This window comes from Thunnus maccoyii, chromosome 18 (genome assembly GCF_910596095.1).
Source record: "Thunnus maccoyii chromosome 18, fThuMac1.1, whole genome shotgun sequence".
In the NCBI taxonomy this organism is placed as follows: domain Eukaryota; kingdom Metazoa; phylum Chordata; class Actinopteri; order Scombriformes; family Scombridae; genus Thunnus; species Thunnus maccoyii.
This window is the reverse complement of record NC_056550.1, coordinates 11,854,859-11,878,900: the sequence shown is the minus strand read 5'-3', so window position 1 is coordinate 11,878,900 and position 24,042 is coordinate 11,854,859. Positions and strand designations below refer to the sequence as shown.

General features: G+C 36.9%; 1 pseudogene and 2 gene segments (V, D, J or C); all 3 read right to left on the bottom strand.

Moving 5' to 3' along the window:
• Nucleotides 1-948: 948 nt before the first annotated feature.
• On the bottom strand, nucleotides 949-8,463 carry LOC121883888 (annotated as a pseudogene).
• Nucleotides 8,464-9,018: 555 nt separating this feature from the next.
• On the bottom strand, nucleotides 9,019-15,323 carry LOC121883786. The segment is given in 2 exon segments: nucleotides 9,019-9,428; nucleotides 15,270-15,323. Coding segments are annotated over 2 exon segments (348 nt in total).
• Nucleotides 15,324-21,149: 5,826 nt separating this feature from the next.
• On the bottom strand, nucleotides 21,150-21,686 carry LOC121883806. The segment is given in 2 exon segments: nucleotides 21,150-21,545; nucleotides 21,647-21,686. Coding segments are annotated over 2 exon segments (348 nt in total).
• Between the last annotated feature and the right edge of the window lie 2,356 nt (nucleotides 21,687-24,042).

Sequence of the window (24,042 nt, the reverse complement as noted above, 5' to 3'; positions counted from 1 at the left end):
AGTTCATACTCATTATCATTAAGTGTTAATAGAAAAAGTACCTCCTGAACAAATTTTGCTTTGTTTTGTTTTTCTCACAAAGTGCTCATAACATTCAGGATGTCAGGGGGAAAGAAAACCCCCGTAAGAATATAAGTGAAGAAAACTAATGAGAATATGTGAAAAATATGTTACTCCTCAGTACATGGATGTTATTAATACCCATCTTCTTTAGTCAATAAAAATAAAATGTCCAATGTGAAACATAAACTCTGTTTCTTGTGTCAAACAAATATCAGTGAAAACTACAGTAACCAGTTTGTCCCTCTCTCTGCAGTCAGATCAGTAAAGGTGGAAGACAACCAAGTTTTGAACTGACTCGTCCTCACAGACAAAACAATGATGTAAGAATTGCAACACCAGCTAAATGAATTTTGATTTAGTTAATCTAAATTTGAAAATTGTACTTAATCAGAATTCTCTTCAAGTGTTGAATTGTGTGTTGGAAGTTTGAATTACAACCAACTTGTTTTGTTGGATATCAGAGTTTCCCCCAACAAATACATATTTTTAACACACTTGCAACTGAATTATCATGACACAAAATAACTTCACTAAAACATGAGATGACATTCTGTTTTGTATTTATTAATCTTAATCTCACCCACCGGGAGATAATTTGGGGAAATGCATGTGGTGATGTTACCTCTTGCATGTCTTTTTCATAAAAATAAAAGTTTAGACAAAAATAACATATTATTATTGATTTTTTTGTCATAGGAATACACACTGTGACATAATACTAATTAAAACATTAAAGTATCTACAGCACCATGAAATCAATTCTTGTTAAAAATAAATGAACAACATATTTTATACTTTCATACTATAGGTTTTTACATTTCATACATTATGGTTTCTTTCTGTTTATTCTTTCCTTTTCATGACAGTGAACTGATGTTGAAATCATTAGTGGTCTGAGGGCTCCTCCTCTGGTGGCTTCATGTTATAAGTGTTGAGGCACTGAGGGGTTTTTGTTCAGGTCTGCTGATGGTTTGTGTTATTGTGGGTGTCTGGCACAGTAATACACAGCAGTGTCTTCAGGCTGCAGATTCTGTCCGTTTAGAGTCACTGTGTTGCTGGAAGAGTCTAAGTCGATACTGAACTTGTTCTTAAGTGAATCTTTGTAGTATGAACCTCCAGTATATCTCATTCCAATCCACTCCAGTTCTTTCCCTGCAGGCTGTCTGATCCAAGCTGTGTAATAGCTGTAAACAGAATAAGAGATCTGACAGGTGATGGTCAGACGTTGACCTGGCTGCACAGTCACTGAGGCTGGCTGTGTCAACTATTCACACTTCACACCTGTTAAAAGAAGAAAACATTTTGTGACAAATTATCAAAACAAAAGAAGAACTGCTGACTATGAAAAACCAGAGAGACTGACAGGATCCAGCTGCCAACAGCAGCAGCAGAGCTACAGAGAACATGGTTTATGGTGAAGTTGATGTGCTGTGATCTCCACTGACAGTCTGATGTGAAGTTTTTATAGCTGAGAAACAAGGAGGATCACTGAGTTTGCATAGAATCAAACACATGAAGCATTAATGTTGGTCTAACTGGAGACTAATAGAAGAGTCTGATGACTGTTATTACTGTATATCTGCAAATTGAAAACACACCTGGAAATCACATCTGCTTTACATATAATATTTTTATTTCATTTGTCACTTACATGTAACACTTTGAAAATGCCAATTTGCCAACTTCAATGAAACTGTTAACTATTTAAAATAATGCATCTCTGCTTTTACTGTAAATTTTTATGTATTGTTGTGACCACATAATATGAATTATTATATTTATTATATATCTGCAAAGTGACCTCTGCTTTACATATGATATTCTGATTTCATTACATACATTTAATTATTTGTTGACTTTACTTATTTCATTCAAACAGAAATACAGCAACAGCAGCAGGATCATGTTAATATCATGAAAAGTTGAGTTTGCATAAAAGACGTTGAATGGTTTCAGTGTTTTCAAATGTTTGAAGAAACAGACACACAGAGAAACTTAGACATCATAGATTACTGCTGTCTTCTCTCAGCAATGGTTTCAATGAAGCTACAGTATGTGATGGAAACATCAGATTTTTAAATTATATTTACATTATATTTTTCCATCCATCATGTTAAACTGTGTGTCCACTGTTCTCTGTCATCCTCTCTGCAGTCAGATAAGTAGAGGTGGAAGACATCAAGGTTTTGCATTGACTCCTCCTCACAGGGAGAAGTAAACTGGAGTGGATTTGGCTCTCAGTTATTATTTGGTGAAACTGGAGAATGAATGCTCACTGAACAGGAGTCACTCCTCTACAGAGCTCCTTGCTACTTGTTTTTGACTCTCTATCAGTGTGTTGTTGTATTATTTGTCAGAAGACTGCCACGGGAACACATTGATTTTCCAAAATGCCAATAAACTAACTAACCCTATTTGTAATTTAAATAAATAAATAAATAGCACAGGAAATGATCATATGCTTCAAACACCAAAGCCAAAGAACCAAGAGTGACTGATCACCTTAGATATACTTGATGCAATTTAAACTCAAAGTTCAAATGGTCTAGTTTCTTATTTAAATTATTAAATTTAAATTAATACAATAATATTTCAAACGAAACAAACAGGTAAATGTTCATTGTGGGATGTTTACTATTATCCTGCTTTAAATAGTTTTAAGACAGCTCTTATCGATGAGAGTGAAAAAATTCAGAGATGATAATAATAATGTTATCAGTGGTGGTAAATAGAGGAAGTAGTTTTTGTATGACTCTCCTTTTACTGTCTCTTACTGTGTAATGTCGGCGCAGTAATACACTGCTGTGTCCTCAGTCTTCAGACTGTTCATCTGTAGATAGAGCTTACTGCTGGAGTCATCTCTGGAGATGGTGAATCTACCCTGGACTGACTGGGAGTAATAGATAGCAGCACTGCCTGTGTGAATAAAAGCAATCCACTCCAGTCCTTTTCCAGGAGCCTGTCTGATCCAGTTCATAGGGGAGCTGCTGAATGTGAATCCAGAGGCTGTACAGGTCAATCTGTGGGATTCTCCAGGTTTTTGAACCACTGGTTCAGATTCTGTCAGAGTCTGACCATCAACACCTGTCAGGAGAAAAAAGAAAAAATATCATGCATAAGAATCAATCACAAGAAAATCCCAAAACAAAAACTGAAAAATCAACCATATGCAGAACATTAAAACACAGCAAACTCTGAATTGTTGGATCTCAAAAATCAACCATCTGAAATAGTTTCTGCTCATATTATCATAACGCAAAGTCTCAACTTTAACAAAAAATAACTTTTAGGGGATATGATATAATGTTTCCCATCTGAAAGAAAGTCTACATTGTGATTTTTATACTTTACATGCACATAACCTGAAATCAGTGACTGGTTGGAAATCTAAAAATTGATAATGTGTTTTACTAAATGGTAATATCTTAATAATACAGTAACATAAGATTAAATAATTACATTTAATAAAAAAAACATCTAAAAGATAAAATGAGATGATATTAAAAACAAATACAACAAATGACCATCAGGAGAAGATGTGAAACTCGCTGGTTGAGATCAGGCAGCTGAGGGGTGAGTAGAGCAAAGGTTCAGTCACTCTTATGACAAAGGTGAGATTTTGGAACCACTAGTAGGAACTAACATGAAGATCTCAAGCGGTGATCAGGTTTGTACTGGAGGAAAAACAAACAGTAAAAAGCTCCTCACAGGATCCAGCTGCCAGCAGCAGAATCAGAACTACAGAGAACTCGGTTGATGTTGAGCTGAACTGATGTGAGCTCTTCAGGTAATTTGATGGTATTCAAATAAAATAGACTGAAGGTGAAGGCTTCAAGTTCTTTGTTTTTGTTTTTTTTTACACAACTTGCAGATTGAGGTGATGTAAGTGGATTGTATTGTAAAAAAGCACATTTTTCCATAATGTCACCATGAAGTTGGCTGAAGAGTAATAATTAAGAGAACCTACAAAAGAAGTGGTGATCCTGATATAAAACAAATGTATTTCTTTATAACGATGAAGTCATGGATAAGGACAATGATGCAAATTTGTCACTTGAATTCCTTTACTTCTCACTCTTGTAGGTGTTGACATTATCAGTCAGACGGGAGATAATTTGAGGAAATGCATGTGGTAATGTTACCTCTCACATGTCTGTTTCATAAATATAAAAGTTCAGAGTCAAATAATTAAAGCATATAATTAGTGATTTTTTTCACCATGGGAATACAAACTGTGATATATTAGTAATGAAGACATTATTATCTATAAATCATTAAGTATCTAAAGCCCCATGACATTAATTGTTGATAATATAAATGAAGAACGTGTTTTGCTTTCCTCATTTTCAGTACTATACATGTTTAAAGACTGTTTCTCTCTCTTTCTATCTATCTCTAGATGAAAAACATCAAAAACTGGGACAGTTAGAACATATTTCTATATTTTAATAATAATTTTAACATTTATGATGAAGATGATGTGTGATTATTCCACTTTAACGTGAATTCTTACCCGATTTAAATTCATTCATATATTCTGATCAGCATCCATTTATATATCATTCATAAATGTCAATTTACAGTATGTTTGTAATTTCAGACCTACTGTACAAAATGATTTATGGGACCATTATTAACCATTACTTTTATAAAAAGGTACATATAACTCTAAAAAACAGGAAGTCACAAACACCAACATCAGCTGTTGCTTTCACAGTGTGCATTCATGTGTGCTTGTGTTTACATGTTTAGAGGTGTTGTCATTATTCTCCTTAGTTAGTTTTATTCCAAACCATATCCTCTACTGCCACCTGTGGGTCTTTCTAAAAACATTGTCTGTGGAGTTTTTGTAAAGCCTCTCTGCTTACTTTAACCAGTGTGTATTTGGCACAGTAATACACAGCAGAGTCCTCTGGCTTTAAGTCGGACAGTCTCAGATACACCATGTTGTTGCTGTTATCTCTGGTAATTTCTATTCGTCCTTGCACACTGCTGGAATATGCAGTTTTACTTGCATCGCTATAAATGAGCCCCATCCATCCCAGTGCTTTTCCTGCAGGTTGTCTGATCCAGTTCATACTGCAGCAGCTAAATGTGAAGCCGGATCCCCTGCAGGAGAGACTGAGAGTCTCTCCAGGCTTTTTCACTACTGAACTGGAAGGAATGGACTCCATACTCTGACCTGTACAACCTGATGAGATGAAAGGAGAGATGAACCACAGAAGAAAGTGAGACAAACAGTCATCTGGGAAGTTTTCTGGTATCACTGACTGACCATCAGTTGATGTTGTCTGATAAAAGATAAAACAACAAGAAGCAGGAGAACTCACAGGACAGAGAGAGAGCAACCAGCAGAAGAGTGAGTGTGTTCATCATCCTGAGGCTGGAGATGTGACCTCTGATGCTCCACAAGAACAACAAGACCAGTCAGCAGGACAGAAGTACACTGCACACACTGAAGATTTGCATCAGAGTATCATGGGGAGGGAGTGGCTCATTTACTGGAAGTCTGTTATAGTTGAAGTTATGACTTGTCCTTCCATGCGGAATACAATATCACATCCAGAGACTTGAGCACTTATTTATTTATACTTTTTGAAGTTTTGTTATTGACCCAAAAATAGTCAGAAAGACTGTCTGTATGGTACATGTTAAGTTGAACTCATGTATCAATGATATGAGGGAAATTAGGGTATTTGTTCTGGCCTGCTGGTGGTTTGTATCACTGTAGAGTTTACATGTGCACAGAAATAAACAGTTGTGTCATCAAGCTGCAGATTCAGTTAATGTCACTTTTCTAGTAGAAAGGTTTGTGTGGTGAAGAACTTGTTCTTCAGAACATTATTTGGATCAATTCTGCCTCCTCCCCACCAATTCAAAATCCAATCCACTGGTTTTCCTTCACACTGTCTGATCCAACCTGTTGCATAGCTGCTATCAGTCAGAGAATAACCAGAGACCTGACAGGTGACGGTCAAAGACTGTCTAGGCTGCACAACCATTGAGTCTGGCTGGATGAGATCAATACTGTACACACCTTATTAAAATAACTCAAAAGAAGAATTTGGATTGCTGACAAACACACGTAGACTGATGATGAAAGCAAAATTTTCTGTAGTTTGACTAATTACTATAACATTAACATCAAGTTGGTGGTTTATGATTCAGATTGAATGTTGTTTATTTTCAAATAATGGTATTTTGGGAGAGGAGCTGCATTTCTTTAGACTGATTTCTTGTCAGATGATGAGCTTTTGAAGACAAGTTGGCAACTGAATTTATTTAATTAATTGAAAAATTTAATGTTTAATAATGTATAATAGTGTAATTCACTGAGTTTCACTGAGTGTCATGTATCAGTGATTATAATGTCAAAGTCTTTACATAGATGGAAACAGTTGCTGCCAAATTAAATTAAATTAGGCTGTTTCTCTTTTTACTGTAACAGTGAACTGGTGTTGAAATGATTAGTGGTCTGAGGGCTCCTCCTCTGGTGGCTTCATCTTACAAGTGTTCAGGCACTGAGGGGTTTTTGTTCAGGTCTGCTGATGGTTTGTGTTATTGTGGGTCTCTGGCACAGTAATACACAGCAGTGTCTTCAGGCTGCACATTCTGTCCGTTTAGAGTCACTCTGTTGCTGGAAGAGTCTAAGTCGATACTGAACTTGTTCTTTAGTGAATCTTTGTAGTCTGTGGTGTATCCAACACGTGCACTTCCAATCCACTCCAGTTCTTTCCCTGCAGGCTGTCTGATCCAAGCTGTAGCATAATCGCTCACAGAATAAGAGACCTGACAGGTGATGGTCAGACATTGATCTGGCTGCACAGTCACTGAGGCTGGCTGTGTCAACTGTTCACACTTCACACCTGTGGAGGAAAACATGTTGAGTATTGAATCAGTGTAACAACAGTGAACAGTCAGTGTGCTGTGATCATACTGTCAGTGTCTCTGCCTCAGTGAGACTCACAGGATCCAGCAGCCAGCAACAGCAGAGTTACAGAGAACATGGTTGGTATTGAAGGTGATCTGATGGGAGCTTCTCTTCTTCTGCTGCAACTGACAGCATGATATCAAGTGTTTATAGCAGACTGTGAGGAAGTTCACTTTGCATAAAGAAGGACACTGACAGGCTATAAAAGAAGGATCCTGCAGAAATTCTGACACTTTTAATAGGAACACATATATTATGATGCAAGTTTATGGAAAAACTATTATTATTTGGAATGTTTTCTTACAGTTTTTGTTTTTTATTCTTCACAACACAGACAAACACATTTACAGCAACTGACAATTTAAACTCTTTTCAGACATGGATTGACAGGCACTCAGATTTACATAAAAATGACCCTGCTGCTTATTCGGACATGTGACTGACATGGTAAAAAATCAACAAGATTAATGTAAAGAGGTGCATGTCTAAGAGGAGCTTTAGAGATCAGAGCTGTTAATAAAGAGAGACTGTGTATTCTGAGTGTTTAATGGTGTTAAACTGACATTTTTCTGGAAATACTGAAAGTAAATTTTTTGACTTGGTTTGACATGATGAGATTTTGTACAATGTTGCTCCATTGTCACTTTTATATAGTGAAAATTGCAAATTGGCAAATATCAACTTTGGCATTTTAATGGTTTCAGTGTTGCAGATATTTGAGCCTCTAGAGAGCTGCTCACATACTGAAATTCATGTAAAAACAACAACAAAAAAAGGTTTTTCTTACATGAGAAGAGAAATCAAATCTTTATTGAGAGTTATCATTAAAAATGATGCTCTCTCTTAGGAAATATACTTTAAATACCAAATTATAATATCACTGTTTCCAAAAAAGATGTTTGGGTCTGAAGGAATTACATCATTTTCTTGAACCACCTGAGCTGAGAAAATACATGATTCATGTGAGTTAAAGGGGGTCTGATGAGTACTGTAGGAGTTTGTACAGCTGCTCAATCAATTCAGTCACTGTGAGTCTCGAGCACAATAATAAACAGCAGAATCTTCAGTCTTCAGACTGTTCATCTGCAGATACAGCTGCTCTCTGCTGTTGTCTCTGGAGATGGTGAACCGGCCTTGAACTGACTGAGAGTAGGAGATGTCACTACCACCACCACTGATAGCTGCAATCCACTCCAGTCCTTTTCCAGGAGCCTGTCTGATCCAGGCCATGTAGTAGTCACTGAATGTGAATCCAGATGTTGTACAGGTCAGTTTGTGGGATTCTCCAGGCTTTTTAACTGCTGGTTCAGATTCTGTCAGAGTCTGACCATCAACACCTGTCAAGACAGAAAGAAAATTGTTACTTAAGTTTTTAATTTTTTGAAGACGACTTCAATTTAAGATCTGTAAATATTTTCACCTGCCCAGCAGATAGTTAAAAGCAGCAGTCCTGTCCTATAGTCCATCATGTTAAACTGTGTGTCCACTGTTCTCTGTCATCCTCTCTGAAGTCAGATAAGTAGAGGTAGAAGACATCAAGGTTTTGCATTGACTCCTCCTCACAGCAAAGAGAGAACTGGATTGAACTTTTTAAAATGTGCAATACTGAAAAGCTTCAACATGATAATGAAGTTTTAATACAAAAAAGTAAGTCCTGAAAAAATGTTTTTCATAGTGTTATACTTTGTTTTATTTCTTTTATCTCTTATCTCTCACAAACTTTTCATAATTCATATTCAGAACTTTAGACAAGAGAAAACCCCAGTAGGCAAGTTTATGTTTCATTTCTTGTTAGATGAGGAACTTTTAAAGTGTAGTTGTCAGCTGAAATAATGCTGCAACAAATTCACCACTTGAAATATAAATATTGTGAGTCAGGAAGAGAGAACACCTTTTGGTAAATGCCTCCACTGTATTATTTTATATTATTATAATTATATATTATAATAAGTCATGTTATATTTATTTTACTTTTTGTGGTTAAATATGATTAAATACTGTTTCCTGTTACTGTAACAGTGAACTGGTGTTGAAATCATTAGTGGTCTGAGGGCTCCTCCTCTGGTGGCTTCATGTTACAAGTGTTCAGGCACTGAGGGGTTTTTGTTCAGGTCTGCTGATGGTTTGTGTTATTGTGGGTCTCTGGCACAGTAATACACAGCAGTGTCTTCAGGCTGCACATTCTGTCTGTTTAGAGTCACTGTGTTGCTGGAAGAGTCTAAGTCGATACTGAACTTGTTCTTTAGTGAATCCTTGTAGTCAGAGCCTCCAGTATATCTCATTCTAATCCACTCCAGTTCTTTCCCTGCAGGCTGTCTGATCCAAGCTGTGTGATAGTCACTAACAGAATAAGAGACCTGACAGGTGATGGTCAGACGTTGACCTGGCTGCACAGTCACTGAGGCTGGCTGTGTCAACTGTTCACACTTCACACCTGTGGAGGAAAACATGTTGAGTATTGAATCAGTGTAACAACAATGAACAGTCAGTGTGCTGTGATCATACTGTCAGTGTCTCTGCCTCAGTGAGACTCACAGGATCCAGCAGCCAGCAGCAGCAGCAGAGCTACAGAGAACATGGTTGGTATTGAAGGTGATCTGATGGGAGCTTCTCTTCTTCTGCTGCAACTGACAGCATGATATCAAGTGTTTATAGCAGACTGTGAGGAAGTTCACTTTGCATACAGAAGGACACTGACAGGCTGTAAAAGAAGGATGGACTGTTGTGTCACACATAGTCAACTTGGAATTGTGTTATTAGCATTTATTTTGACACATACAAATGTATTATTTAAAACAGTAACTTAAAGTTAATGTTCTTTCCTTCTCCACAAAACTTCTAACACAAGTCAGACAAATGCATTTAAACTCAAATAAACAGACAATTTAATTTTTCCATTCTGCCTCAGCTACAGAGAGCATCAGAGATACACAAGAGCATATCTGAGATAATGAAGATGTTTTATCAGATTGTTTAACCATCATTTCTGAAATAATATCATACAATTTCTTCAAACCTTCTCCTGTCTGTAACAAGGATCTTATCTCCACCAGGTGGTCTAGTAATGTACGCTGGGTTGTCCAAATAAGTAACCAATTGTACAGGTTCAGTTAATATCTGACTTTCAGGGGAAAAATCATAATTTTCTGGCTACATATTAAACAATATAAAAGCATATGCACCCTTTCTCTGCTTAAAGAGTCTAAAAGAACACTAGTTAGTCCTTGGCTCTAGTGATGCTACAATTTCAATATAGATAAATAAGTATAGTTCTGCCTTAGTGTTATATTTAGTTGTATAAAGTGTGGTTACACAGAGGAGAGAAATAGATGCTTTAACTTCCCTCCCAGTAATAAGCAGAGACGGTGGAAGCTTTATTATGAAAAGGTAATATTTATTTAAATTTCTACTTTTGGTTATTTATTCATTTTATTTAAATAATGTGTCCATTAATTTGATTTGATTCTTTCCTCTGATTTTTTTTTCTCTCTGGGGGAAAGTGTACAATCAATACCTAGAGCAGCTATTATAGAGACTTATCAGTTACTCTGAAGCAGCCCTTAGACTTTATTTATAATATTAATTCATATTATATTTATATATATTTATTTCAGCTCATTGTTTATCTGTCCAGCCCGCAACTTTACTGTTTTGGTTCACTCTCACCATTCTCATAGCGTCAATTTCATCCACAGCAGGTGTAACGGGGGACTATATTAGCCTCACAGTTTATAATGTCCCCGTTAAGTTTCCTTTATATTGCTGATAATAGTGACAGCCTACAGTCTCTGCGTTGTGTTGTGATGATGACGGTGGACTAACGGCTGACAGTTAGTAACATCAGTTGACTCCAACGAAGACACCCAGGCAGCTTTGATGTCAATTCAATGATGTCTGTTTATTGCTTACAAGCACTTCGGGATCTGGGGGATACAAGCCCGGTCTCAGTAAAACTATTTAACATAAATAAAATCATAATCAAAAGAAACTTACAATACTAATAAATTATTTCTGTGACAAAGCTTAATAACAGTTAAATAACAAATTACAGGGCCAACAGTCTAACCTTGACCAGGATCAAAAACTCACTATATTACAGATTACACAAACACACTATTGATACAGATGAATCAGTTCACGTAGATAATCACTCTGAATGTCAATATAGTTATAATTACTAATAAAGTCTATCTCAGGTCAGCTATACATTAATATTTACAGGTTTCCATTTAACAGTCACACAGTCTCCTGGGGGATACAAGCCCGGTCTGACTTGTTCCCCCGGTGATGGGCTTTACAGCTGCATCGTTACCTTGGATACTATGTAGCCAAGTATTAAATATTAAATATATAACAGCATAAAATAATGAAAATAACACAAATATGTACACCTTACAACTATTAAATAAAGGTAAAATTACTGACAAAATGATATTCTATATTAAAAGATTTTGCTGTCAGACATAGTGACCATTTAAAGCACAACTAATGTATTTAATGTAACATGCAAGAGGCATATGTTACACAGGCATCTGTTTTCAGCTTTAGCGACTAGCTGCTGAACATACTCAAGCATTTAATAGGTAAAAAGCCACACACAACTCCAAATGAATGATAATGTTGCTCCATAACTGCTGGATGTGTAAATAATCAACTCGTTGCTAATTTCAACATATAAAAATAAGAGGTGATGATATGTCAGTGGTGTGTTTAGATATTGCAGATTTAAAAGCCACAGGAACAATAACCTAATACTTCTATTCGGTTTTCACTGTGTGTGCATGTGTGTGTATGGTCCAGTATTTATTCTTTACATACTGTATTGTATTACTGTACTTAATTATTTCCATACAGCTGAATACACAAAACAAGTGAGATAGTTGTGGTCTATCAACCCAGTAAAGATGAGTACTGTAGGATTTTGTACAGCTGCTCGACCAACTCCAGTCACTGTGAGTCTCGAGCACAATAATAAACAGCAGAATCTTCAGTCTTCAGACTGTTCATCTGCAGATACAGCTGCTGTCTGCTGTTGTCTCTGGAGATGGTGAATCGGCCTTGAACTGACTGAGAGTAGTAGATGTAGCTACTGCTTTGACTGATAGATGCAACCCACTCCAGTCCTTTTCCAGGAGCCTGTCTGATCCAGTACATGTAGTAGTTGCTGAATGTGAATCCAGAGGCTGTACAGGTCAGTTTGTGGGATTCTCCAGGCTTTTTAACTGCTGGTTCAGATTCTGTCAGAGTCTGACCATCAACACCTGTCAAGATAGAAAAAAGAAAATAATCAGTTGATTTAAGCTGGTAACTTTTTAACAACAACTTCAACTCAAGATATGTGAAGATCTTCACCTGCCCAGCAGATAGTTAAAAGCAGCAGTCCTGTCCTATAGTCCATCATGTGTCACTGTGTGTCCACTGTTCTCTGTCATCCTCTCTGCAGTCAGATAAGTAGAGGTGGAAGACATCAAGGTTTTGCATTGACTCCTCCTCACAGCAAGCAGAGAACTGAACTGAGCTTTTTAAAATGTGCAATAATAATTTCAATATAAATTCATACTTATTATCATTAAGTTTTAATAGAAAAAATACCTTCTGAACAAATGTTGCTATTTTTGTTTTTCTCACAAAGTGCTCATAACATTCAGGATGTCAGAGGGAAAGAAAACCCCAGAAAGAATATAAGTGAAGAAAACTGATGAGAATACGTGAAAAATATGTAAAAAGAAACAGATGCTTGAGGTGTGAAAATCACAAAGCATCCTTGGAAATGGAGTTTGCAATGGACTCCAGTTGGCTGTAAGCAGCATTTTGGTGCTATTCCTTTGTCTCGGGGAAAACAAAGGAAAAAGCACCTCGTGCTCAGGCCTCACAGGTTACATGTAGGCCTTCTCTGTGTGACCTCGTGGTTTGAGGCCCAACAATTATTAATGGTTATTTAATGACACACTCATTCTTGACACAATATCCTTGCATTTAATGAGACAACTGTTCACTTTATCAAATAATATTTTTTCTGCTTTTATTGTAAACTATTTATACCCAATAAAGCTACATTTTCTTTCATATTCTGATTTAGAAAACTTCATTGCATCAATCAGTCAATATTTGTTGAATTGAACTTTACTATGTGAATGTGGTGAGTTTTTGTACAGCGTTACTTCCTCCTGTGTCACTGTGAGTGTCGAGCACAATAATAAACAGCAGAATCTTCAGTCTTCAGACTGTTCATCTGCAGATACAGCTGCTGTCTGCTGTCGTCTCTGGAGATGGTGAACCGGCCTTGAACTGACTGAGAGAAGTATTTGCTACTACCACCACCACTACTGATAGCTGCAATCCACTCCAGTCCTTTTCCAGGAGCCTGTCTAATCCAACCCATCCAGTGGTTGCTGAAGGTGAATCCAGAGGTTGTACAGGTCAATCAGTGGGATTCTCCAGGCTTTTTAACTGCTGGTTCAGATTCTGTTAGAGTCTGACCATCAACACCTGTCAAGACAGAAAAAAGAGCCTAACATGCATCAAGTTGGTAATACAAATGTAAATATGTCAAATAAAGATCAGTGAAGATCTTCACCTGCCCAGCAGATAGTTAAAGCAGCAGTCCTGTCCTATAGTCCATCATGTTAAACTGTGTGTCCACTGTTCTCTGTCATCCTCTCAGCAGTCAGATAAGTAGAGGTGGAAGACATCAAGGTTTTGCATTGACTCCTCCTCACAGGGAGAGAGAACCAGATTGGATTTGACCATTAGACCTGTTGTTTGTTGGACTCAGACATAATGTACAGTGAGGGTTATGACCCCAGACAAATAAATTTGATTTGTGCAGTTTGAATTCATTTTGATTATGTGTCCCAGTCTACCAGTAAGCCATGACAGTGTGACAGTGAGCCAGCATTCACCATATCAGACAAGATGTTTCAGAACGGCAAGATTACATCTAAGTTTCATAACAAAGCAAAAGCATTTTTTTGACAGGTCACTAGCTTAGCTTTAGCACAGATATATTAAATACCTTCAGCTGAGTGGAAAGAAACAATGTTTACGAGTGAACTTGTTTTAAAACTTCATCCAGAGATTGAAGATGAAAAAGTTGAAAATCCTCTGAAGTACTGAGTCTTGTTAAGCAGACAGTTGGAACACACACACACACAACCACTTCCCAATGATGGAGGGAAGATTGTCTCCAAAAATGAATTTCAGCCATTCCTGATGTAAACATCTGGACGAAATGCAAACTCCGACTAAAGAGGTTACGGCAGCGGTGGGCTCATGCTAAAGCTTCCTAGCATATTTGATTTGACTTTCTGATGTGAAGTACAAACGAGTTCCACCTCAACGCCTCCAGCTCTTGAGCCACAAATTTCAAAATTTCAAATAACTTAGAAAGACTGAGGAGATAGCACAGAGTAATTTTACAGCACAGGAGGTCCTCACCATCATCCTAATCCATCCCAAAGCTCATTTTTCTTGTTTTCCATGACACCGACCCTTTAAAACTGAAGCAGCAAAATGGAATTCAGCTTTTATTCATTTTATTATTTATGACAGTAAAAACACACTATGGAGAAACAGGATGACAACATTAGATAGAGTGCAAAAATACTGTATATGAAGAACATGGAGTGAGTCAGGAAGAGAGAAACTTTTTGGTAAATGCCTCTACTGTATTATTTAATATTATTATAATTATACATCATAATAAGTCATGTTATTTTTGTTTACTTTTTTCACAGTTAAATGTTTTCAAAGACGGTTTCCTGTTATTGTAACAGTGAACTGGTGTTAAAATCATTAGTGGTCTGAGGGCTCCTCCTCTGGTGGCTTCATCTTACAAGTGTTCAGGCACTGAGGGGTTTTTGTTCAGGTCTGCTGATGGTTTGTGTTATTGTGGGTCTCTGGCACAGTAATACACAGCAGTGTCTTCAGGCTGCACATTCTGTCCATTTAGAGTCACTCTCTTGCTGGAAGAGTCTAAGTCGATACTGAACTTGTTCTTTAGTGTATCTTTGTAGTATGTGGTGTATCCAACACGTGCACTTCCAATCCACTCCAGTTCTTTCCCTGCAGGCTGTCTGATCCAATGTGTACGATAGCTGCTAAGAGAATAAGAGACCTGACAGGTGATGGTCAGACGTTGACCTGGCTGCACAGTCACTGAGGCTGGCTGTGTCAACTGTTCACACTTCACACCTGTTAAAAGAAGAAAACATTTTGTGACAAATTATCAAGGAAAAGAAGAACTGCTGACTATGACAAATTCAGAGAGACTCACAGGATCCAGCTGCCAGCAGCAGCATCAGAGCTATAGAGAACATGGTTTATGGTGTGCTGTGATCTCCACTGACAGTCTGATGTGAAGTTTTTATAGCTGAGAAACAAGGAGGATCACTGAGTTTGCATAGAATCAAACACATGAAGCATTAATGTTGGTCTAACTGGAGATTAATAGAAGAGTCTGATGACTGTTATTCAGGAAATCACCTCTGCTTTACATATGATTTTGTAATTTCATCACATTTATTTAATTATTTGTTGACTTTACTTACTTACTTACTCTGAAGTTTCCAGACTGAATTTGTACTTAAGCATGATATATGGTTAATTCAGTGAATTTATAATGATGCTATGATTTTATTTAAAATGACATTTTAAATAATCTACCATTTAATCATGTATTATTGTAGATAAACTGATTGTATTCTAATATTGCATTTTTCAAGAATGAGATTTTACAATAGTTGAATTTGTGTAATAATGGATGAAAACTTATTATCATCCACAAAAACATGAATAAATAGAATTAATTGAAAGTTATGAAGAGTCTGACATCTTAAAAAAGAATATGTATGTGTACTTTTAATAAAACATTTATTACTGTATATGTAAATTCATCATTTGCCAACAGAAAGTGAAGTGACAACAAAATCATGTAACATGAGTTTTCTGCAGCTGTGTGGAGGTTTGGAGTTTTAGATAAAATACTGTCTTGTATCAGTGTTGCACATGTTTGAAGCCACAGACATTCAGAGCCTCTAGAGAGCTGCTCAGATACTGAAATTAAGTTGCTTTAGGTAAGAAGAGAATTAAAATCTTTCTGAAGAACTGTTGTTAGGATTCTTTGTTTAAAAACCCAATTAGCATATTATTGGTTCCAAGAAGGTGTTTTAGTGTGAAGGAATTACATCATTTTCTTGAACTAACTGAACTGATGACATGATTCATGTGAGTTAAAGGGGGTCTGATGAGTACTAGAGGATTTTGTACAGCTGCTCAACCAACTCCAGTCACTGTCAGTCTCGAGCACAATAATAAACAGCAGAATCTTCAGTCTTCAGACTGTTCATCTGCAGATACAGCTGCTCTCTGCTGTTGTCTCTGGAGATAGTGAACCGGCCTTGAACTGACTGAGAGTAGTGTGTGCTACCATCACCACTACTGATATAAGCAATAACTCCAGTCCTTTTCCAGGAGCCTGTCTGATCCAAGCCATCCAGTAGCCACTGAATGTGAATCCAGATGTTGTACAGGTCAGTTTGTGGGATTCTCCAGGCTTTTTAACTGCTGGTTCAGATTCTGTCAGAGTCTGACCATCAACACCTGTCAAGACAGAAAAATGGAAAATAATCAGTTTCTTTAAGCTGGTAACTTTTTAACAACAACTTCAACTCAAGATCTGTGAAGATTTTCACCTGCCCAGCAGATAGTTAAAAGCAGCAATCCTGTCCTATAGTCCATCATGTTAAACTGTGTGTCCACTGTTCTCTGTCATCCTCTCTGCAGTCAGATAAGTAGAGGTGGAAGACATCAAGGTTTTGCATTGACTCCTCCTCACAGCAAGCAGAGAACTGAATTGAGCTTTTTAAAATGTGCAATAATAATTTTAATATAAATTTCATACTCATTATCATTAAGTTTTAATAGAAAAAGTACCTCCTGAACAAATGTTGCTTTGTTTTGTTTTTCTCACAAAGTGCTCATAACATTCAGGATGTCAGGGGGAAAGAAAACCCCCGTAAGAATATAAGTGAAGAAAACTCATGAAAATACATGAAAAATATGTAACTCCTCAGTACATGGATGTTATTAATACCCATCTTCTTTAGTCAATAAAAATAAAATGTCCAACGTGAAACATAAACTCGGTTTCTTGTGTCAAACAAATGTCAGTGAAAACTACAGTAACCAGTTTGTCTCTCTCTCTGCAGTCGGTTCAGTAAAGGTGGAAGACAACCAAGTTTTGAACTGACTCGTCCTCACAGACAAAACAATGATGGAAGAATTGCAACACCAGCTAAATTAATTTTGATTTAGTTCATCTATATTTGAAAATTGTACTTAATCAGAATTCTCTTCAAAAGTTGAATTGTGTGTTGCAAGTTTGAGTTACAACCAACTTGTGTTGTTGGATATCAGAGTTTCCCCCAACAAACACATATTTTTAACACACTTGCAACTGAATTATCATGACACAAAATAACTTCACTAAAACATGAGATGACATTATGTTTGTTATTACCAAGCTTAATCTCACCCACCAGGAGATAATTTGGGGAAATACATGTGGTAATGTTACCTCTTACATGTCTTTTTCATAAATATAAAAGTTTAGACAAAAATAGCAATTTTTTTGTCATAGGAATACACACTGTGGTATAATACTAATTAAAACATTAAAGTATCTACAGCACCGTGAAGTCAATTCTTGTTAAAAGTAAATTAACAACATATTTTATACTTTCATACTACAGGTTTTTACATTACATACATTAAGGTTTTTTTCTGTTTATTCTTTCCTTTTTTCCCTAAGTGAACTGGTGTTGAAATCATTAGTGGTCTGAGGGCTCCTCCTCTGGTGGCTTCATGTTACAAGTGTTCAGGCACTGAGGGGTTTTTGTTCAGGTCTGCTGATGGTTTGTGTTATTGTGGGTCTCTGGCACAATAATACACAGCAGTGTCTTCAGGCTGCACATTCTGTCCGTTTAGAGTCACTGTGTTTCTGGAAGAGTCTAAGTCGATACTGAACTTGTTCTTTAGTGAATCTTTGTAGGCTGTGGAGGATCCAACTCTCATTCCAATCCACTCCAATTCTTTCCCTGCAGGCTGTCTGATCCAAGCTGTCCAATAGCCACTAACAGAATAAGAGACCTGACAGGTGATGGTCAGACGTTGACCTGGCTGCACAGTCACTGAGGCTGGCTGTGTCAGCTGTTCACACTTCACACCTGTTAAAAGAAGAAAATTTTGTGTGACAAATTATCAAGTTACACTGCAAAAGAAGAACTGCTGACTATGACAAATACAGAGAGACTCACAGGATCCAGCTGAAAACAGCAGCAGCAGAGCTACAGAGAACATGGTTTATGTTGAAACTGATGTGCTGTGATCTCCACTGACAGTCTGATGTGAGGTTTTTATAGCTGAGAAACAAGGAGGATCACTGAGTTTGCATAGAATCAGACACATGAAGCATTAATGTTGGTCTAACTGGAGCCTAATAGAAGAGTCTGATGATTGTTATTACTGTATATCTGCAAATTGAAAACTCACCTGGAAATCATCTCTGCTTTACATATAATATTCTAATTTCATTACATTTATTTAATTATTTAATTATTGGTTGACTTTACTTACTTATTTCTTTCAAACAGAAATACAACAACAGCAGCAGGATCATGTAAATATCATGAAAAGTTGAGTTTGCATAAAAGATGTTGAATAGTTTCAGTGTTTTCAAAAGTTTGAAGAAACAGACACACAGAGAAACTTGGACTTTATAGATTACTGCTGTCTTCTCTCAGCAATGGTTTCAATGAAGCTACAGTACGTGATGGAAGAGTCAGATTTTTAAATTATATATATATTATAATTTTTTTCTAATGAAATGTAACTAACTTAAAGCTCAGTCATACATCAGTGGTACTCAGATGACTGTGTGTTGCGTAATTGTGAATTAGTTGACCTGAGGACATTAATAATGTGAGACTGAGAGTCACAAATGACTTTTGTACATTTCAACGCCATGTACATGTCAAACAGTTGTATCAGGCTTTAGCTCAGTACAGGGTTCAAGAAAAGCAGATCTGAGTGTTTCCTTATTGCAAAAGCAGAGAGAAACTTGACACTGACCTCTAGTGATTCTGTAAAGGAAACTACAACTTTTTTCCCCTCATATTATGATTCCACATAATGTATAGACATTATGTTGTCTTAATTTACAGAAATATTTTTTTAAACATCTCTATTATTATTTGTAGTAGTTTTTATTTTCTTTATTTCACACCCAGACAAATGTATCATGAAGTTTGATGTTTCTCATGTTTAGTAAAGAATATTGTTGAGGAACACACAACTTTAAGTAATGCAGACACAAATGTTGCTGTAATTTATTATTAAACATACTGTATTACTAAATGCTACCAGCCCAGAAGATGAGAACTGTAGGATTTTGTACAGCTGCTCAACCAACTCAGTCACTGTGGATATCGAGCACAATAATAAACAGCAGAATCTTCAGTCTTCAGACTGTTCATCTGCAGATACAGCTGCTCTCTGCTGTTGTCTCTGGAGATGGTGAACCGGTCTTGAACTGACTGAGAGTAGTATGTGCTACTACCATCACTGCTAATTTCAGCAATCCACTCCAGTCCTTTTCCAGGAGCCTGCCTGAACCAGTTCATGTAGTAGCTGCTGAATGACAATCCAGATGTTGTACAGGTCAGTTTGTGGGATTCTCCAGGCTTTTTAACTGCTGGTTCAGATTCTGTCAGAGTCTGACCATCAACACCTGTCAAGACAGAAAAAAGAAAATAATCAGTTGATTTAAGCTGGTAACTTTTTAACAACAACTTCAACTCAAGATCTGTGAAGATCTTCACCTGCCCAGCAGATGGTTAAAAGCAGCAGTCCTGTCCTATAGTCCATCATGTTAAACTATGTGTCCACTGTTCTCTGTCATTCTCTCTGCAGTCAGATAAGTAGAGGTGGAAGACATCAAGGTTTTGCATTAACTCCTCCTCACAGCAAGCAGAGAACTGCATTGAAGTTTTTTAAATATGCAATACTCTTACGTTGCATAAAACAAAAGTCGCAATAGAAACTAATCAATTTGTCATTTTCTTTGCAGTTGGATCAGTGAAGTTGGAAGTCAACCAAGTTTTGAATTGACTCGTCCTCACATGGAGGATAGAATTTGGCCTTTTGTTTGTTGTGCAAAATAATAATGTAATAATTTCAACACAAGCTAAATTAATTTTGAATTAGGCAATCAATATTTGAAACTTCTGTTTGATCAGAATTGTCTCCAAAAGTTGAATTTTGTGTTCAAAGTTTGAGTTACAACCATCTCGTGTTGTTGGATATCAGAGTATCACTCAACAAATACATATTTTTAACACACTCACAACTGAATTATCATGACACAAAATCTTAACTTTGCTAAAACATGAGATGAATCTCACCTCAGATAATTAAAATGATTTTCATAAACATGAACAAAAACCAATGGCTGCCTACAAGAAAGGACATCTAAAATCTGATGAACCATTTTTAAAAATGGTGAACATTAATCTACAATATGCAGAGGACGAAGACATCAAACAACCTGTTTAATTTATAATCATTAATAATAGTGCAGAGGAGCAAGAAAGAAGTAACACTGTTGTTAGTTGTTTATAACTTTATCTTATTTTAATACCACAGCCTATTTAACTTATTTACAGTTTGCTAATATTTTGATCTAATGAGGTCACCTGTAATGTTTGCATCTATACTGGAGACAGATCGTACCAAAGACTGTGAAAGTGTTTTGTAAAGCTCTTGTATTCTCACGAGTAAAAGGAGAAAACGTTACATTTCTTGTCCTGTTCAGTCCTTCCTCTCATTGTTAGTCCAGACTGACAAAAGTAATTTATGTGGAGCCACAAACTAAAACTAAAAGTCACATAAAGAAAGATTATTTATGTTTCATTTCTTGTTAGATGAAGAGCTTTTAAAGTGTAGTTGTCAACTGAAATAATGCTGCAACAAATTCACCACTTGCACTATAAGGGAGAGAGAACACTTTTTGATAAATGCCTCCACTATATTATTTTATATTATTATAATTGTTGTTTCTTTCTTGTATTGTAACAGTGAACTGGTGTTGAAATCATTAGTGGTCTGAGGGCTCCTCCTCTGGTGGCTTCATCTTACAAGTGTTCAGGCACTGAGGGGTTTTTGTTCAGGTCTGCTGATGGTTTGTGTTATTGTGGGTCTCTGGCACAGTAATACACAGCAGTGTCTTCAGGCTGCACATTTTGTCCGTTTAGAGTCACTGTTTTGGTGGAAGAGTCTAAGTCGATACTGAACTTGTTCTTTAGTGAATCTTTGTAGTATGGGGTGTATCCAACATGTGCACCTCCAATCCACTCCAGTTCTTTCCCTGCAGGCTGTCTGATCCAAGCTGTGCAATAACTGCTAAGAGAATAAGAGACATGACAGGTGATGGTAAGACATTGATCTGGCTGCACAGTCACTGAGGCTGGCTGTGTCAACTGTTCACACTTCACACCTGTGGAGGAAAACATATTGAGTATTGAATCAGTGTAACAACAGTGAACAGTCAGTGTGCTGTGATCATACTGTCAGTGTCTCTGCCTCAGTGAGACTCACAGGATCCAGCAGCCAGCAGCAGCAGAGCTACAGAGAACATGGTTGGTATTGAAGGTGATCTGATTGGAGCTTCTCTTCTTCTGCTGCAACTGACAGCATGATATCAAGTGTTTATAGCAGACTGTGAGGACGTTCACTTTGCATAAAGAAGAACGCTGACAGGCTAGAGAGGAAGGCTCCCTCAGAAAAAGTGACACTTTTAAAAGGAGCACATATATTTTGATGTATATTTAAGAAAAATCTATTATTATTTAGAATTTTATCTGTTTTGTTTTTATTCTTCACAACACAGACAAATACATTTACATCAACTGACAATGTAAGACCCTTTCAGACATGGATTGACAGACACTCAGATTTACATAAAAGTGACCCCGCTGCTCATTCAGACATGTGACTGACATGTTAAAAAATCAGCAAGATTACTGTAAAGAGGTGCATGTCTAAAGGGGCTTTAGAGATCAGAGCTGCATGTGGGAGGAAACACAAAGCTACAAAATAACATGTTTGAGTTAATAAAGAGAGACTGTGTATTCTGACTGTTTCAGTGACTTTAAACTGACATTTTTCTGGAAATACTGAAATTAAATTTTTGGCTTTGACATGATGAGTTTTTGTACATCATTGCACCATTGTCACCTATATATAATGAAAATTGCAAACTGGCAAATATTCACTTTGGCATTTTAATAAAAATTCAATATATTTATGTTTTTTTTTCATCTTTAAATTTTGTTCTTTATCTTATTTTTGCTCCTCTTCTAATTAGCATTCTTAAGTGCAACTATCTGTTTTAGCACAGCCTCAGGAGTATGTCACCCTGCATTTCAATGCACATATTGTATGAGCATGTGATGAATGAAACCTTTGAATTTTCTAAAATGAACAAATTTCATTATTGTTTGGGTGGAGCATCAAAATGTTCATCTTCTGGGATAATAATCTTAAATCTTGACACAGATGTTGAAAGTTTTTGGGGTCTTTTTTGGCAAAATTACAAAAAAAAAAGTTTTTTTCTTTGCATGGAAAGGAAAATGGTCTTTTACTGTAATCAATAAGCATCATAAAACACTTTTATAAAAATATTTAAATTAATCACATCCTTGTAATCTGGAAAAGTTGAGTGTCTAAGGGCTCTTGATATAGACACCAAGTCAAAGAAAAATCACTTGGAGAAAACATTTAAATAACCAACAACAACTTCTATGTCAGAGAGTAACTGGACACATATACTCTGCTGAATATTATTCATTTAATTTTGCATTAACAACATGTGCCTGGTTGAGTCTTGCTGGTTGCTGGGTATTTGTGCAGGTCTGTTGGTGGTTTGTATCACTGTGGGGTGACGTACACAGTAATACACAGCTGTGTCCTCAGACTGCGGATTCTGTCCTTTTATTGTCGCTGCTCCTGCAGACATGTCTATGCTGTAGCTGAACTTGTTCTTCAGAGCATTATTTTGATAAAAGCTGCCAGTGCTTTCTCCCCATGGATGTATAATCCAGTCCATTGGTTTTCCTTCACGCTGTCTGATCCAACCTGTTGCATAGCTGCTATCAGTCAGAGAATAACCAGAGACCTGACAGGTGATGGTGTGACAGCCCCAGAGCCTGGTGCCTCTGTTGCCTTTGGTCCTGTGGTTTGTGTCTGTGTGTTTGCAGATCCTTGGATGGGTGGAGCCGATGTCATTCAAGTACTAACTGGGAACACCTGGCCAGTGCCCCAGAAAGCATTTAAACCCGCCTGCCCTGATTCCAGTCTCTCTCTGATCTCTTCTCCACTCACCACGCTGTGGTTGTTTTTTGCGTTGCCTTTTTGGTTTTGTTCTGCACTGACAACACGCACCTCACATTATACAACACATCCACACACTTTCAAACACCATTGATACTGACTTCCACACCCCATTGCAATTATTGTTATTTACTTTAATAAACTTCAGTTTATTATTGCTGAATTTGGGTGTGCGTCTCCCTCCTTTGTTGTGGCCTGCGAGCCGGTCATAATAATGGTCATAACAATGGTGTTAATGTAGATAAACTGATTTTAGTCTAATATTAAGTGTTTCAAGGATAAGATTAGCCATAATTTCTTTATACCAGGTTTGTCAGAAAAACAATGGTTATCCAGACTGCACAACCATTGAGTCTGGCTGGATGAGATCAATACTGTACACACCTGTGGAAAGAGAAATAAACATTATCTCCATCATTCATCTGACTATTCAGTGTTTCTAATGCGTTTATTAGTGTGAATCCACTGAAAGCTCCTCACAGGATCCAGCTGCCAGCAGCAGCATCAGAGCTGCAGAGAACATGGTTGATGTTGAAGCTGAACTGATGTGAGCTCTTCTGTCCTCTCACTGACACACACACACACACACACACACTTCACTT